This window comes from Perissodus microlepis, chromosome 2 (genome assembly GCF_051167445.1).
Source record: "Perissodus microlepis isolate ML-2025 ecotype Zambia chromosome 2, ASM5116744v1, whole genome shotgun sequence".
In the NCBI taxonomy this organism is placed as follows: Eukaryota; Metazoa; Chordata; class Actinopteri; order Cichliformes; family Cichlidae; genus Perissodus; species Perissodus microlepis.
The window spans coordinates 1,673,740-1,692,782 of record NC_140462.1 but is presented as its reverse complement, the minus strand read 5'-3'; the positions used below and the strand labels follow the sequence as shown (position 1 = coordinate 1,692,782).

The 19,043-nt window shown below is 41.6% G+C and overlaps 1 protein-coding gene across 3 annotated transcripts in view; it reads left to right on the top strand.

Annotated features, from left to right (window-relative positions):
• The window catches only part of st3gal5 (ST3 beta-galactoside alpha-2,3-sialyltransferase 5), a 48,559-nt gene extending 29,526 nt beyond the window's left edge, over positions 1-19,033 (top strand). For 2 of the 3 annotated variants that reach the window (XM_084939794.1, XM_084939801.1), the window contains one exon: positions 582-1,534. In XM_084939794.1, the coding sequence (XP_084795920.1) occupies positions 582-839 (258 nt within the window). In that variant the 3' untranslated portion in view covers positions 840-1,534. Of the gene's footprint in view, positions 1-581; positions 1,535-18,928 lie in introns of those variants that run through there. The other variant, XM_084939809.1, reaches the window with a different exon arrangement.
• Positions 19,034-19,043: the final 10 nt, after the last annotated feature.

Sequence of the window (19,043 nt, the reverse complement as noted above, 5' to 3'; positions counted from 1 at the left end):
GCCAGCCTGCAGTCTGTTGTGTTGGAGCAACTCCCCCTTGTTGTCACTTTTGACTATTGCAGTACTATCTAACAGCAGCAGATGTGACCATTTCTGATTTGAGCTCATTTAAGTTGTAATGATCAGATTAGTGAAATTAGAAAATAAAAGCTTAGAAGTGGTTCTGTGTGTCAAGTTATGTTAACCTCTGTCTTCGACGCTGTTGGAGTAATAAAGTCATTCTGAACAAGAATAAAGTTGTTACTCAGCGCTGGGGTTTCTAATGGAGCTCACTGAGCTGCTGTTCTCATGAGCTACAGACAGACATGGGAAAGGCGTTAACAAAAGGCTAACATCGTGATACTATCGGTTTACCTGTCTGTGCATATTACAGTAAGCTAAGTCATAGTTTATTTATTATGGCCTATATTACTTTGACTTTGCCGGTGTCTCACTCTTGTCCATTTTCCTTCTTTACTTCAACCATAGTCAGTTTGCTTACAAAAAAAATGATGTGAAAAATCTGCAACAGGAAGACAGAAACAAACGTCTTTACTCTTTAAGAAAGTTTAACCCCTTTTTTTAAACACGTATATTTGCAGAACATTCCCACTCTCGGTGTGTCTGCGCTGACTCTAGCTAGCCTGCTGTGTGACGAGGTCAGCCTGGCAGGCTTTGGCTACAACCTCTCCCAGCACGGGGCGCCACTGCACTACTATGACCAGCTGCCTATAAGCGCCATGCTGGAGCAGAGCATGCACAACGTGAACAGAGAGACTGAGCTCTTGCAAAGACTGGTTAGAGAGGGAACCATCACTGACCTGACAGGGGGGATCCACTGCTCCTACTGCCACAGCTGACCCACCACAGCCTTCTAGTGCAGAGCGCTTCCTTTTTGTGGTGTGAACATTTTCATATCCTCTCTGAGGCACTGAACAGAAGTCAAGCAAGAGTTACAGGATATTTTTAACAAAACGCTTTATGAAGAACTGATTTGTTTTTAATGAGAAAGAGCCTTGAACCACAGTCTTGTCTTTGCTCACACACACGTGTTGCAAAGCTTCCAGTTTGTAATAACTGATTCTCATCAGCAATGCATCAGGAGCTTCTCAGTATTTGAGTTATTTTTAGTTGTGGAACACGACCAGTAACTTGTAAACAGTGTTATTCTGTATCATGGTTGTAGGGATTGTTCTGATGCAAGTTAAAATTATGTTTGTACAGCAGTAAATTATCAGTGGAACAAAATGAATCTGTATTCAGTTGCACAGATTGGACCAAAGTGTCTTCAGCTGTTTTTAGCAGATTCACTTCGTTGTGATATTGAAACAGTCGGCTTTGCTGCTCTTCCCGAGTGGCTGATCTTTGATATTTGTGGTGAAAATAAAATGTGATTTATAATTTTATTTTTATTATTTCTACATCATTGTAGTTTTATTTGACTTGCACTTTTTCATGTTAACATCCAATTTCCTGATCTGAATTTTAATATGTCGCAGCCATGTGAGCATCCTGTGTCGGTCTTCATTAATAAAGTCCAAAAAAGAAGAAAGTCTTCTGTTTTTAGGTTTTCATTATTTTTGATGTATTATGTTGATGCCTGGTTTTGTTTTTTAAGCTTATGTTCAGTTATTTGCCTGCAGCCGGGCACACAAAGTCAAAGTGTGGAGGTCGATGGACGCTGCAGGTTAAATATTGACAGTTACTTGCTTCTCATTAACTCTGAGTGACACTAAAAGGAGAGCAGTTTACAGTCTGCTTTGAGCCAGTGATTAGCCAGCTGATTGGTCTGACAAGCCATGTGAGACCCTGATAGTGAATTTACCTTACACGCTGCATCTTGTCATAAAGTGACCCGTGAGAAAAACACGCCTTTTAAAGACTGACTGGTGAACGCAAAGCTGAATCATGGATCTAGTATTTTACGCATTGAACCTTTTACTGCTAACTTATTGTGAAACACTTGTCCGGAAGTTTGAAAGTTATGCAATGCCATGATTGGCTGGTCAGGTGTGCGCGAGGTGAGGAGCGAGAAACCGGGGAGAAGTCGTGGGAACAGGTGCGAAGTAAGCGACAGCAGCTCACTGTAGTCAGTTAATCACGACTGAAAGAAATAATAGTGCGTTTGCTGGCTTTGATACAGTATGCTAAAGAAAGTGTGCTAATAGGAGAACAGCACATCCCAGCTGGCGTTAAGAAGAATATCAAAGCGAGCTCCGTTTAGAAATCAGGTAAGTTAATTATATTCAAGCGAAACCATAAAGGTGGCGCGTGACAGGAAACAACGCTAACCTGTGTTTGCACGCGCATTTATTAATATGATAAATTATTATGATATGATAAATGCTGTGCGCGCTTTTAATAGTCCTAGTGCGGTGTGTGTGTGTGTGGGGGGGGGGGAAGTTTCCACTCCGACCTTAAGTCCAGTCAGCGCTGTCAGACAGATGTGTCTCCGGGCACCGCTGCTAAAGGGAGGCGGGGCATGAACAAGCTGCTGGAGGTTGTGTTTTAAGCTGGCAAAGTGCAACAACACAACACTTTAGTCGTTACTGTGTTGGTGTATTTGTGTGTTTTGCAGTGATGGGAATAACGGCGTTACAAGTAACGACGTTACTAACGGCGTTACTTTTTTCAGTAACGAGTAATCTAACTAATTACTATTTCTATCGTTACAACGCAGTTACCGTTACTAACAAGAAAATTCGGTGCGGTCGCGTTACTATTTTTTTAAACAGACGGTTGAAGCTGTGCTCAGTTTACCGCATCTTAAATCTTTTTTTTTTTTTGTTGTTTTTTTTATTTATTTTTATTTTTGTTTTTGTTTTTTTTTGTTTTTGTTTTTTTATTGTTTTTTTATTAGTAATATAAACATACAAACAAAATGCACCATATATTACAGATTCAGAGAATAGACATTTCTTACATATTAGCAACTTTCATACATAGTGAAAATAAAAAAAAATAATAATATAAAGATGGGGTCACATAATTTAACAGATTATTAACTCACTAAATCAAAATCTTCCATAAAGGAAACAAAAAAGCAGCCTTTTTCTTTTTAACTAAAGTCAAAGATTTAACCAACAGGTTTAAGTCGTTTTTCCAGTAAGCTAGTGTTGGTTTAGTTTTAAAAAAGCGACATTTATGTATAAAATGCTTGCACAAGATTAATAACACATTAACACCATAATTAGCTTTCTTTTCTTTCAAAAACACTCCAAACATTATCATATTTAAGGTAAATGGGGTAATTTGAATCCCACTGGAATAAAGCCAGGTATGAAAATCCAACCAAAATATTTGTATAAAATTGCACAAAAAGAATAGATGGTCCAAATCCTCCTCTTCTGTTTCACAAAATACACAATTACCCGTTTCTATTTTGAATCTATCACTAAGGAGTCTATTTGTCGGGTAAATTTTATTCAAGATTTTAAATTGGACTTCTTTCCCTTTAGGAGGGATAGGGAAGGTGATATAATCAGTTCTTATTTTTTCAATTTCTTCCCTTTGGAAATCGTTTAATATGTAATTACGTCTAAGTAAATTTGGAGAATAAAGACTCCTTAATGAAGATCTAAGAAACTTATTATTGCATTTAACATCACAAAATCGAATACCATCTATATATAATTGCCTTAACTTGGGGGAGATGTCAGAATATATTATATCATTTACAACTATGTTTTTAAGTGACAATGGAATGGATTTTATAACCCGATTAAATTTACTTTTAGAACATTGGATATTAAACTTTTGGCAAAAATCTTGATGTCCTAGAACATGTCCTTCCTCATCTACAAAATGGGCAATTGCCCAAACACCTTTTGAGAACCAATCTTGAATAAAAATAGATTTTCTATTCATCAGTATACATCTATTGTTCCAAATTGGGCTATTATGTGGAGTGAAATTATGTTTAAATAACATTTTCCAATAAAGAAGGACCTGTTTATGGAATTCAGAGAGTTTAGCAGGTAGCTTAGTAATTTCAAAGTCACACTTTAGGAGAAAGTCGATACCCCCCAGTGTGTTAAAGACCTTACTTGGTATTAAAAAACCAAATGGAGTGTGGATTATTTAGGAAGGATTTTAACCATTTAAGTTTCAAAACACCATTCATTATATCAAAATCAATTGCGTTTCCACCGCCTTCAATGTATGGTTTAACCAAATCATCTTTAGATATATAATGGCACTTATTCCTCCAAATAAAATTAAAATTCAAGCTATTAATTGTTTTAATAACTTTATTCGATATTGATAAAGAGTAAGCTGGATATATAAATCTAGATAAACTATCCATTTTGGTTAATAATATTCTTCCAAAAATTGTGATGTCTCTTTGTAACCACTTATTTAAGATTGTCTTACATTTGTCAACATTATCTAAAATATTTACTTTTTCTAAGACTTTGTGATCTTTTGAAATTGTGATGCCCAAATATTTTACCTCCTTCTTCACCTTTATATCGTACAGTAATTGTGAATTACACTCATTTAATGCCAATAGTTCACATTTATTTAAATTTAACTTTAAGCCTGAAGCTTTTGAGAATGTAGTGATTATTTGTTTTACCAGGGGAATCTGATGTTCATTTTTTAAGAAAAGAGTAGTGTCATCCGCAAGTTGACTAATTATTAAAAAATTATCCATAATCTCAATTCCGGCAACGCTGCTGTTTTTAATTAGAATTGCGAGCATCTCCACAACCATTATGAACAACAACGAAGAGCTTCCACACCCTTGCCTAATTCCTCTTTTGACGCTAAATCTTTTACCAGTACCATAGCCTAATGACACAGAGCTATTTATATCATTATACAGTATATCTATTATCTTCCTAAATTTATCCCCAAATCCAAATCGAGTTAGTGTTTCTAAAATAAAAGGATGTTCTACTGAATCGAAAGCTTTATAAAAGTCCAAGAAAAGAATAAAACTGTCATCACTAATTAGATCATTGTAGTCCAGTAAGTCTAAAACCAATCTGATATTATTATGAATGTTCCTGTCTTTCAAAAACCCTGATTGTGTCTCACTAATTATACTTGAAACCCCTTGTTTGAGCCTTGTTGCAACTGAGCTAGAGAAAATTTTATAATCTGTATTTAATAAAGTTATGGGCCTTAAGTTATCCAATTGTCGTTTATCTTTGTTTGGTTTAGGAATTAATGTAATTAATCCTTGTTTCATGCTAGACATCAATTCTCCCTTTTCAATACTGGCCAGTATAGCTTTGAATAAAATTTCCCGTAAGTCTTCCCAAAAAAATTGGAAGAAATTAACTGTAAGCCCATCTGGACCAGGGGATTTATTAAGTGCCATTTTCTTAACAGATGCATCTAACTCTTCAATTCTGAAGTCAGATTCACAAAATTCCTTAAATGATTCATCAATTTTAGGGATCAGATTATCTATTTGATCAAAAAAGACATCACAATCTGCTTGGGAGAACTGTGAGGAGTATAAATTGGAATAGAATGTATAAGTTTCATTCTCCAAAATTTTAGGGTCGTCACATTCAATGCCATCAATTAACAGAGAAGATATAAAATTTCTTTTCTGTCTGCTCTTTTCTAAATTAAAAAAATATGAGGAATTTCTTTCCCCCTCCTCAATCCACTTGGCCCGTGAACGCACAAAAGCTCCTTCTGCTTTATTTAGGTAGAGCTGATCTAATTTAGTTTGCAACTCCATAAGTTTACTCCTTTCTTGGGTATTTAGATCATCTTTACTACAGCAATAAGTAATTTCTTGGAATAATTTACATTCATATTCTCTTTGCTTTTGACTTGTGTTTTTACTGAATTGAATACTAAATTCTCTAATTTTGAATTTAATGAATTCCCATTTACTGATATATCCTACAATTAGATGATCAGCCATAATATCTTTTATAATTTTTTTGACTATGTTGCAGTAGTCTTCATTTTGTAAAAGTTTGGCATTGAACTTCCAATAAGTTCTTTTATGTGATTGTCTAATTCCCGATTCTAAGCACAGTTCAATAAAGCAATGATCAGAAAGAGGTGCATTTGACATCATAACTTTTACAGTGTGGCTAAGAATGATGTCACTTCCTAGCCAATAGTCTATTCTAGATTTACAAGCTCCATTTGGTTTAAACCAGGAAAAGCTCTTAATTCCTGGATTTCTTACTCTCCAAATATCTGTTAAATTGTTATTTATCAAAAAATCTATAATTAGGTTATTTTTTTGTGGTCTACCTGTCCTTGAGGGCCATCTATCAGTCCATTCATCAGGAGTCATATTCCAATCACCACCCATTAAAATGTATTCTGTAGGGTATCGACCTTTAAGTTCAAAAATATTTGAAGTTATATCTTCTAACATAATTTTATTCTGACTTTCATTATTGTATCCATAAACGTTGACTAAAATGAAAAACAAACTTTCAACTCTCATTACAGCAATCAACCAATGACCATTCAAGTCAGTCCGTTGTAGTACAAGATCCCCAGGAAAGTTATTGAATAAAATTGCTACACCCCCCGACCTCGTTGAGCCATGGCTAAACAGGATTTTGCTGCCCCATTGGTTTGACCAAAAAGATACATCACTATCAGATGAATGAGTCTCTTGTAGAAAAATACAGTTTGATTTTTTACCTTTGCAGTACAAAAATAAGGCTTTTCTTTTAACAGATTCTCTTAAACCCCTAACATTGAAAGAACCAAAACAAATGTTAACATTCAACATGAACTATAGACAGAATATCACTCACCACGTGAGAAAAAAGAAAAAAAAAGTACTAAATGCTGAGCTCCTCAGACCGCGAACAAGTTTCCACTATTTCAGTTTTTTGTCATTTTTAGTTCTCCTGTCTTTCCTCAACTTTGCGTCCATCAATGAAGGCATGTGGACCACGAAAGTAGGCTCGTTTACCCGCACGTCTTGCTTCCTCCACCAGAGGCCATAGGCGCTGTCGATCTTGTATGTCCTCCTGCGGCAACATCTCTGCGAAGCTGATGCCTTCTTGCTTGCAGGTTGAAGAGTCTTTGGTGCGCCTCCACAATTCTTCTTTAATTCGCCTCTGTGTGAATAGAATAATGATGTTTCTGTTTCTGCCATCAACTCGTTTCCCTAAGCGGTGGACAATATCAACGGCCTCCTCTAAGTTCAAGTCAGGGGCAATCTTCTGAAGCGTTTGCAAAACCTTCACTCTAATGTTTTCGTCTTTGTCTTCCTTCACCCCTTTCAGTTTTAGGCACCACCTCATTCGGTAGCGCTCTTGTTCTCTCACTCTTCTTTTCAAGTCTTCGTTTTCTTTAAGCAGCTGTTCATTCGCATTTGCCAGTTTAACAACTTTCAGTTTGCAATCAACTATCTCTGCAGCATTAAACTCTACAGCCTTAGCCAAACTGGCAACCATAGCTGCACTTTGTCTGTTTTGTTCCTTGATATCCTCCAGTTGTGCTTCAAATTTTTTGTCAAGTCCCATAATGGCTTCAAAAATAGTTTTATTGGAGATATCATCTTCCTTCTCTGAAGATTTTGTTCTTTTCTCCTCTGGCGGTTGTTTTGAAGGAGTTGGCGGCGCCGAGTCTGCTCCCCGTTCTCGCTTGTTTAAGCCCACGTTGGCAGCTTCAGTGCTAGCATAGCCATGGTCACTGACTTTAGCATGTGACGACGTCTTAACATTGGGGTTTGATGGCACAAATTGCAGCTTTGCATTCTTAATAACCTTTTGGGCATCCATAGTTATAGTTCGAGTGGAAAGAGAATAAAGTTACTTAGTAAATTTTGCGGTCTTTCGGAGCTCCTGAAAAAACACGACTGTTCAAGTCGCCATCTTGGTGCCTCCCCCGTATCATTCAAATATATACCGCATCTTAAATCAGTTGTACGGAAGTAGCTGTAAGTAATCTGGGCGCTACACCTTTAAGCAGCTGCCCGCGCTCCCGCGGACGGCAATCATTGGCTGTATCCCAATTCAGGGTCTGCAGCCTTAAAGTACGCAGCCTCAACGGTCCTCAAGGGCCGCGTACTTAAAGACCGCTAAGGCCGGAAGTGCGAGGCTTGTGAAATGGGACGGTCTAGCCTCCGTTGCGCTGCCCAGGTTGCCTAGCAACCATGATACTAACAGCTGGAAACGTTTCATACAGCTTTGTTTGACAGAAATGAAGGAGAAAATCTTTTGTTCATTTGTTTGTTTGTTTCTACATGAGCTTTGATCATTCTCTGTAAGATTAAGCTCAGCTATTGAACGCCGTATATTTTAAAGTGAAGGCTTTAAAACCAAGTTAGTACAAACGTCACTATTGTCACATAACTTTGCCAACATGTGGCCAACAGGAATGTTTTAATGTTCTTCGTTATTAAACATTTGCACATAAATAAGTGACATAATATTTAGTACTTAAAGTTCACTCTTCGGGCGCCCCTCATCCGCCGTTTTTTTTATTATCCACACCCACCGCCGCGCTATGCATTCTGGGATATGTTGGGCCATGAAGTCTACACCGCCACGTCCTTAAAATTCAGGGAAATGAAGGATGCATTTGAGGGCCGCATTTCGAGCAGCCTTCGAATTGGGACAGCCTTCGTCGCGGTGACGTAATCGGCCTTAAAATGCAGCCTTTAAGGCTGCAGACCCTGAATTGGGATACAGCCACTTTCTGCCTGACGATAACTTTTTGGCACAACACCTGTAGCTAAGGGGGCAGACCAATCGCATGAGTGCTGCTGTTTGACTGAGGAAGAATAAAGTAGTCGTGGTAAGCCAATCACATGACGACTTAAAGACAAAGCAACAAGGTGACATATACCAGTTTATAAATTGTGTTGATAGGCCACGTAAAACCAGAGTCATGATAAACAATATATACGAGGCGTTTTTTCCTCAATAGTTTCGTCACGTTGAATGAAAGCACTCTCTGCTTATGAGCAAAAAATAAAGAAAACCCCAAACCAAATCAAAAAACAGCCCTTTCCTGTTGGTGGAAAAATGCACCATGTCGACCAATCAAAAATGATATGGCAATACGACATTTGGTTGTTTAGGAAGAGAGATTTGTGACGTTTAGCGTGTTTGTAGTGTGTAGTTAATGTGTTGTCTTGTGTAGTTAGTGTTGTGGATAGTTTTGTGTTGTGTGTCAGAACAATGAGGTGACTGCTGTCTCCAGGTATAAACAGGAGTGATACACCTGCTGCTGTCAGACCTGCAGGTATCAGGCTGTGATGTTCTCCTTTATATCTCCAAAATTTGATTCTGTTCATGTGGACGTAGCGTTTGTAGGAGAAACGTTTCGTCACTCATCCAGGTGACTTCTTCAGTCTCAGCTGACTGCAGGTTTCCCCAAATCTTATAAACAGTACATTTGCATAATGACTGAAACCAATGGGCTGGGAGGTCAGTTCCTTAATCGTAATTATGCAAATTCTCATGACCATTGATCAACAGCCACTGATCAATGTCCATGAGTCCCATTCACAGAGAGTTGGGGAATGGCTGCAATCACAGCATTGTAAGATGGTGACAGATGTACCCTTAGGCCCTCTCCTCGATTCAGAGATGGTCTTTCCCTTTTCATGTAAATAGCCTCCTTGACTCCGCCCTCAAACCAGCGTTCCTCCCTGTCCAGGATGTCCACTGGCCTGTAGGTGTGAATAGACTACAGAGTCCTGGCCTGACGAGGTAGCTCTTCTGTGTTGTGCCATCCGCTTCGCCAGAGGTTGTTTGGTTTCCCCGATGTATAAATCCTGCCAATCCTCCTGCACTTAACACCGTACACTATGTTTCTCTGTTTGTGTCGGGGGACCCGATCCTTGGGGTGGACCAGTTTTTGGCGCAGCGTGTTTTGGGGTTTAAAAGCCACAGAGACGCGGTGTTTAGAAAAAATGCGTCTCAACTGTTCCGATACTCCTGACACGTACGGGATCACTACAGGTTTTCGCTTGGGCAGCGGTTGTCCTTCTCTCCTGGATCGGCTGGAGCTTTCTTTAGGAGCCTTTCCCACTTTGACAAAAGTCCAGCTGGGATAACCACATTTACTCAGGGCCTTCTTGATGTGCTGTTCTTCTGCCTCCCTGGCTGCTGTGTCAGTGGGGATGGTGTTCGCTCTGTGTTGTAGAGTCCTGATGACACCCAGTTTGTGCTCCAGTGGATGATGAGAGTCAAACCTTAGATACTGATCCGTATGTGTAGGTTTACGGTACACGTCAGCTTTTAGATGTCCCCCATTACTGATGGAAATCTCACAGTCTAAGAAGGCTAACTTGCCACTTTTCATATCCTCCCTGGTGAATTTGATGTGTCGGTCCACCGAGTTACTGTGATCTGTGAAATGTAGTACGTCCTGAGATTTGATTTTCACCCAGGTGTCATCCACATGTCTGAACCAATGGCTTGGTGGTGTTCCAGGGTAGGATAGCAAAGCCATCTTTTCCACTTCTTCCATGTACAAATTGGCCACGATATGTGAAACTGGGGAGCCCATGGCACACCCATGTTTCTGCCTGAAGAACTGACCCTTGTATGTGAAGTTGGTGGAATGAAGACACAGTTCAAACACACTTGGTCGATGCTGAGAGTGGTCCTGTTGCTGAGGTTGGTGTCATCCTGTAATCTCTTACGGACTATCTCCAATGTTTCTGTGACTGGGATGCAAGTGAAGAGAGATGTAACATCGTACGAGACCATGGTTTCATCTGCCTCCATGATGACATCTCTCACCTTCTCAACAAAATCCAGGGTGTTCTGGATGTGGTGTTCAGAGCTGCCCACCAGCGGGTTGAGGATCGAAGCCAGAAACTTGGAGATGTTATAGGTGACAGAGTTGATCATGCAGACAATCGGTCTTAAAGGTGCTCCCTGTTTATATATTTTCGGTAAACCATACAGACTTGGTGTAGGTTCCCCTGGGTATAGCCTGTGGTATGAGGTCCGGTCAATAGCCTTGTCTTGTTCTAACTGCTTCACACAATCTATCACCCTCTTCCTGTAGCCACTTCCTGGGTCTCGTTTCAGGGGCTCGTAAGTATTTTCATCCCTGAGCAGTGACAAAATCTTCTCATGATAGTTTTTCTGGTTTAGCAATACTGTGCACCTGCCCTTGTCTGCCGGAAGGATGATAATGTTGTTGTCATCACTAAGTGATGTGAGTGCCTTCCTCTCCTCCATGGTGATGTTGGATGCTGGGGGCTTTGCATTGCTGAGACAGGCCGAAACCTTCATCCGTAGTTGCTCTGCTTCCACTTCTGCAATATTGTTGTTACGAATTGCTGTTTCTGTGGCTGTGATCAGCTCCACTAGCGGGATTTGTCTCGGTGTGACAGCAAAGGATGTTTTTCTCTGTTTGGGTGAGCTGTCTTTCAGACAAATTCTTCACCCACTTGTCCACATCCTCTGTGTCGCATCCTTGTCTCTTCTGGTCACTGAGGACACTCTCCGTATTTTGTGGTGGTTTCCGACGTACAACAAGTAAGTCAAACTTCCTTTGTTGCCTGGTCTTAGACTTCTTGTGCTGTGCTAGACGAGCCTTCTCAGTAAAGTCAAACACCCTTTTAAGAGTATTCTCATCTAAAAGCATTGTCAGTCTCCGTCGGATCCGCTCCTCTTGAGATTTTAGCATGTCGATGGTAAAATTTGTTTGCCTCACCCGTTCATTAAGCAACTGATGCTGTGCCCTCTGGAGGATTTTTGTTGCCCGGAAGCCTTTAACTGAAGAGCTCATTTGCAGACTTTTAGGAGTAATCCTGTTTTGTCGGCATCTGAGGCTGAATCTCAGGTGGTTCCTGTAGTCCGCCATCTTACGTGCTGTTTGCTCATACTGACGTACAAGCTTTAGGCCGTCCTTGCTAAAGTGGGTTAAAACGTTTTGATGCATTCTCAATCATCCAGGTAAGTAAATCTCCAAAAGTTGATTCTGTTCATGTGGACGTAGCGTTTGTAGGAGAAACGTTTCGTCACTCATCCAGGTGACTTCTTCAGTCTCAGCTGACTGCAGGTTTCCCCAATCTTATAAACAGGACATTTGCATAATGACTGAAACCAGCCCACTGAAGGAACAATGGGCTGGGAGGTCAGTTCCTTAATCGTAATTATGCAAATTCTCATGACCATTGATCAACAACCACTGATCAAAACCCACTGATCAAAGACCACTGATCAAAGACCACTGATCAATGGCCATGAGTACCACATGAGAATGGGTGCACCAGGGTGCAGGGGAGGCATCCCCCCCCTCTGTCCCCATCTGGCTGCCTGTGCCTCAATTTTATCCCACAACTTAGACATTCACATTACTCACACTCTCATAACACATACATATAGGATCTTGGGGGTGGGCACGCTACACGGAATCCAAATTACCATCAGGGTGTACACCTCACCCCTGGCGTCGCTGCCCACCTCTCAATTTTAAATACACGTAGACATTGAGGGCTATCAGGAGGGGCTATGCGCTTACCTGCTGCTCTCTGGCAGGTAGCTCCATGCCCTCCTGGGTTTTAAATGCACCTTAGAACACACATGCATCAACACTACATATGAGCGGGCGGAGGGAGGTTTGGAGTCTTCTCACACCCCCGTTCTCTGCGGCCTGCTGGAGCAGGGGGGCTAGGAGGAGGAGTTGGCCGTCCAACTGGGGTCTGGAATGTGGAGCCTCCCTGCTGCTGCGGAGTCGGGGCGGTCTGCTTCTCCCCACCGCAGGGAAAAAGGGTAACACCACCTGGGTCTGGGTGCAGTTTCCCCCTCCAGGGGCAAGGGTACCTAGACCCAGTTCTTAGAGTACGCTTGGAGAGTGTGATTGTGTGTACAGTGTCTCTCTATGTCTGTCTCCACGTTGGTTGAGTGTTGAGTAATTGCATATGAGAGCATGAGGGTGGGAATGGATGTTTGTATCTGTGTGTGCCTGTATGTCTGTGTCCATATGTCAGGTTGGGTATCAGACGTCACCTCTCTGGGGACATCTCAGGCCCTCCAAGGTATGGAGGCCTATCTCCCCCACCACTTCCTCTGCCAGTGGCAGACGCCCTCAGACGTGCATTGGTGGTTCTTTGTGTCCGGGGATGGGCGTCCAGGTACACACCGGCTCACTCCTTGGTGGCTGCTTATCGTTGCCTGGAACCTGGGGCTCGCTCGGGCCACTTCGGGGTTGGGGTGCCCTCGGCCTCTCGGCCTGGGGCTCGGTCACTCTGGCACAGCTGGCTGCCGGCGGAGCTCACGGGCGTGTCACTGCAACCCCCCCTGGCTTCTGCTCCGCGGCTGCTGAGTGAGCCCTCATCTGGGACTCTCCTCAGCTCTTTCTGGGACAGTGGCACAGCTGCCCCTCTGTTGGTCTTCCTTGGTCTCTTGTGTTCTGGGGGCCTCTGGATGTCTGGAGTCTTGATCTCCTCCATACCTGCTTCATGCCCTGGAGGACGGGGCAGTGGCCCCCCCCACACCCTCTAGCAGATCATTACATGAAGGAACCTTTTAATACAAGCGCGTCCATGCTCACAGGTGTACACACGGGTGCTCACACACACAAACTACACCCTTTTTGGCTCCTACCTCAAAGCACACTGTGCGCTGTCGATCTTACGTGCTGCACAATAATGTTTAATATTTAGTATTTACTGTTATATTCACATAGATCATCGTGATGTTGTTTATTCTTCTGCTTGTTTTCTTTTTTCTTTCTCAACAGGTGATCCAGGTGATTGATGGATGTATTTTTTGTCTGCTTATTTTGTTGTTTTTTGTTTTTTGCCCTTTATCCCCGTCCCTCTTCTCCGCTGTTTTTCTTTCCCTCTTCCTTTCTCCCTTTTCTTTTCCTCATTCAAGTCTGTCCCGTATCTAGCAAGTGAAAATAAAAAATAAAATAAACAATAAAAGGTGAATCAAATAGACCATTACGGCAAGGCTGGGATGGTCAATTTGGTAAAGTAAATCCGTTGGGCATCTTTCTTCACCTTTAGACAATAATTCTGATGCAAAAGAGCCAAACGGGACAGGCAGAAAGAAAAAAAAAAACAAAACATGCTAAACCCTGAGTTGGCCCTGATGCATCCATCGGAGTGTGAGTGTGTTTGTGAGGAACAGCTTGTGCTTGGATACAGATAAAAGGATGAATGTGAGCATGAAAGTGCCCGAGTGCTCAAATTCAGGAGAAAAGTGCTGTATGAGTACCAGCTCTTTAACCATCAATATTAAAAAAATTATTATTATTTTTTTTTAAGACATGGAGGAAGTATGTGCCCACTGTAGTGATGTGTGTGTAATTGGTGATCATCCACTGTTGTGTAGTTGACAGGATTTAAAGAAGGAAGTTGGTGTGGTCATGCTGACACAGAAAGCACCGAGCACAGAGGGAATATTGTCCTAAGCTTAAAGGCTGTTGAGAACCATGTTCACATGATAAACACAGATGAGTCAATATTTAACAATCACAAGACAGAAAATATCTTCATGTATGGTCACACACACTTTTGCCCCAGAACATTGTGTGAGATAGATACTAACCCCATGTTTGCCTACTGGTGGTGGTCAGAGGGCCCGGTGGCGCCTGTGTCCGGCAGCCTCGCCTCTGTCAGTGCGCCCCAGGGCAGCTGTGGCTACAATGTAGCTTGCTATCGCCAGTGTGTGAATGTGTGTGTGAATGGGTGAATAACTGAATGTAGTGTAAAGCGCTTTGGGGTCCTATGGACTAGAAAAGCGCTATACAAATGCAGGCCATTTACCATTTATAGTTTTTCCTTTGCTCAGCTGACCACATGTGGGTCATAGGTCACTGTGGCAAAGGTGAAGGCACTCAGGCGTTGCTGAAACCTGCTGTCATTTGCAAGAAGGCTGTAACTGTGTGAGAATGAGACAAATGAAAGAGACGCGTCATCAGACAAAGAGTCCGTATTGATGTTGTTTATTGATTTTGAAGATTCTCTGCATTTAACTGCTATTAGAACAAGTTTAACTTTGCTTGGTTTGGTCTCCCAGTCTCCACTATCAGATTAAATTACAGAAACATGCATTGATTGTTTGACTTTGAGTTAGACTGATCGTTTTCCAGGAGCCAGCCAATTAGAGGGCTCCCGTGGCCCCGCCTGACCTCTTAAAAGAATGTTTGTTGCTGTTGCGTGTCAGCGGTGCATTAGTGCATTGTGAAGGCAGAGCGGCAGTAAAAACTGCAGGATCCCTGCCACTGGATGCTCAGTGTCTCACCTGGCTGCTCTCTGTTGCAGGTTAGTGGGTGAGAAACACGTTAAAACATGGAGAAACACACACGGGGATACAGAAATAGTGTGTGTAGTGTGTTGTTCTTGCATTATCCTGTTATTATTAACTGTTGTACAGTTAGCATTCACAGCTAAGCCTCTTCTTTTATAGGTTATTCCAGTTTAAGAGACTGGCTCATGTTATTGTCATGCATGAAACACTGAGTAGTATTAGTAGGTGAAACAAGTGCTCTGCAATCAAAGGATGAGAAACTAGACTGAAGGTTTCCTTGTAATGTGGAAGCGTCTTCACCTTATAATATAAATCATCCTAGAGTGACTGCTGTTGTGATTTGATGCTACATAAAAGGAATTGAACTGAATTGGTGGATGGTCTGCCAAAATAATAAAAAAGATTATTTAAAAATGCTAAATGCTTTTCTGTAATAATATTACTTGTAATTTAAGTTTTGAAGTTGATTGAACTCTTTCTGCATATGTGCAGTCGGGGAAAGAAGGATCCGACCCCTTGTTGAATTCATAATTTTGACCACGTGCAAAGAAGTGAGCACTCTATAATTTTAATGTTTTTTTTCTTGGTCTTACAAGAGAAACAATAGCATTAACATTTAACAGTGATGTATTTTGTTATGCAGTTTATGTAGAGTAACAGAATGTGACTGTGAGAGAGGGGACAGCTGATACAGGAACCTGAACTCTTGAGGTACATTTCAACTCAAGCTGTGCTTTAAGTAGGATTGTTTTCTCACACTTCAGTTCAGTCTTACAGACAGTTTTTCTTTTATCCTGCTAATGAGAATGCAGCAACTTTCATTTTGAGAGCTGAGAGAGGAGAAGTCCAAATCGTGGGTCTGCCTTGGTGTTGCTGTGAGAAGTGCTGTCTGTGTTTTCTAGAGTCTAGACCAGGGGTGGGCAACTTCAGGCCTCAAGCAACAGTGTCCTGCAGGTTTTAGATCTCACCCTGGGTCAACACACCTGAATTAATTGATTAGTTCATTACTAGGCCTCTGGAGGACTTCAACACATGTTGAGGAGGCCATTTAGCCATTTGAATCAGCTGTATTTGACCAAGGACACTGGCCCTCGAGGGCTGGAGTTGCCCACCCCTGGTCTGGACCAAAGGTCATCATCTTCATCTGTTCTCACATGAAGATGTCACACTTTCCAGTCTGTTTATTTTTCAACAGCTTTGCAGTCACAGTCTGTGCTGGGAGACTGTGTGGACTAAGAAATGTGGACCCAAACGCAGACAAAATGAAGCGCTTTTTGTTATAGCTGATGGAAAAATTACAAAATAAAGGGCAAGGCAAACAATACAAAACTAAAGAATAACCTAAACTGGCTAAACTAGAATTGAACATGAAAACCCTGGACATGCTTAACACGAATACCTGAAACATGGAACGCAGACGATCTGAGAGGTGATGAGGGGACTGGAAACACATCAATGAACACGAATGAACATGGGAGCAAAACTAAACACACTGAACAGGGAACGCAAGATAATAAAACAGGAAACATAGAGAGACGTAGGCTGGGACACGCGAGCCTGACACGAGGGTCGAGGGAGGGCAGACGAGAGAGAGGGAGCGAGGGACATAACTGGGATGAGGGAGGCTTAACTGTGTTTTTGTTGTAATGCTGAGAACTCCTCCAACTATTAAACACCAACACTGGCACAGAATGGGACGAATACATCTGACGCCTGGGAGAATCTGTTAAATATATGATATACGATCCAATTACACTGTAACATGAGTCACAGCTGAACGAGATCGCCTGCTATTACTGTACGGGAAAAGCAGCAGTCTTTCATTTGGTTTCTGTACTTAACAGTAAAGAGATGTTGCACGCTTCAGTGCACAGGATTATTATTAACAAACAAACAGACTTTACATTAGACCAAAGTCTTTCAGGTCCGGATAAACATCAGCCACTGCTGTCTGTGTGTGTCGGCTTGACGATTTGGATATAATCAGCAGCCGATATCTGACATCTGTCTAAATCTGCGACTCTCCACCATTTGACCCTAGACTGAAGAAGCTTCTCGGATGAAGGTGAAACGTCTTCAAGCAACTTAAAGAAGTCCAGACGCTTTTCTTTCCAAGCTCCTTAGACTACGATGACCTGGATGACTGTGAACCTTCACAGACATACAGCCCTTCTCAGAGTCTCCAGTGATATTTTGATGCAAAACGATGCAGGAAAATGTTCTGCTCTCCTGATGTTGATAGAGTTGACCATCGAATTCTGCTTGAAAGGCTGAAACATTGGGTCGGTGTATCTGTGTCTGCCTTTGAGTGGTTCTCCTCATATCTATATGAACGATACTTTTCTGTGACAGTTTCTAAATACCGGTCATCTTCCACTTCTAAGCTTTTACTTTTATTTCAGGTTTGTGGGTCAAGGACCTGGAGGCTTCAGAGGGGCTTTTAATAAATTTAGGGGTCCTAGAGGAACCCTTTTGAGGGAGGTGGTGTTACGTCCCTCTGTAGCCCCTAATCATCTCAATGTGTTCAGCTGGTGCTAATTGGCCACACCTAGTCAGGTGTGGATAAAAGCATACCTGAGGCAAGCTTCCCAGAGAGCTCACTTGTCTTTGCCTTGGTGGCACCAGCCATTTTAGCCAACCTGGTATTCCATTCTAAGATAATACCTCTTCTCACCTATACTCTGCTATTCGTCTCCTTTTTTATGTTGTGGCTTTTGAGCCGGGTCGTAACATAACCTATGGTGCGCCACATGGTTCTGTGCTGGGGCCTTTATTGTTTCTAATGTATCTACTTCCTCTCTAGCATATTTTAAGCCCCTTTCAGGGCATTTGCTACCCAGATGATATCCAGTCCCAAGATGTTTCTAAGCTGCAGATTCTGAATGAGTGCTTAGAATCCATTAAAGGTTGGATGGTCGACAACTTTCTCCAACTTAATGAAGGACAGACCAAAGTCCTTGTATGTGCTCCGGACAGACATGTGCCTAAGATAATGAATGCTCTTGGTCCTCTTTCAACATTTGTGAAATCTTCCATCAGGAACCTCGGGGTAATCTTTCACCCGGCTCACTTTGGATGTTCACGTCAAATCTCTGGTTCGGTCCTGCTTTTATCACTTAACAAAACATTTCTAAATTAAGTCTCGCACTGAACTGGAGATTATTATTCATGCAGTCATTTTATCACGATTGGATTGCTGTAATTCACTGTTTACATCTCTAAGAAAAAACTCCCTGGAGCGTCTGCAGATTGTCCAAAACGCTGCAGCAAGGCTTCTGACCAAAACATCGAAGTACTCACATGTGACACCGTTGCTGATACAGCTGCATTGGCTCCCCCATCGAATTCAGAGTCCATTTTAAGATTCTGGTTCTGACCTTTAGAGCTCTTCATGGTCAAGCACCTGTCTACATCATTGAACTTTTACAGCCCTATGTCCCTAGCAGGTCTCTGAGGTCATGTGATCAGAGCCTACTTGTTATTCAGCATACAAAGCCACCGTGGCTCCCAGACTGTGGAACTGTCTCCCACTGAGCTTAAGATCTGTGGACTCAGTAGCTTCTTTTAAAAAACAACTAAAAACATCTTTTTAGAATTGCATTTTGTTAACTTTTGTCTGTTTTTGTTTTATACTTTGCCTTCCCAGTGTGAAGCACTTTGTGATCTTTTATCTAGAAAGGTGCTATATAAATAAAATTTACTTATTTACTTTACTAAACTATGGATAAAAAAGATTCAAAGTACAATAACGATGTGTCTTCTCTTGCTCTTTCTAGTTGAACTCCTGGCCAAAAACGTCTTCATATTACTTGCAACCACACCTCGGGGCATTCAGTCTAACTGCACCTGGACGAACAGAGCAGAGCAGTCAGTGTTGTTGAAGGCACCTCA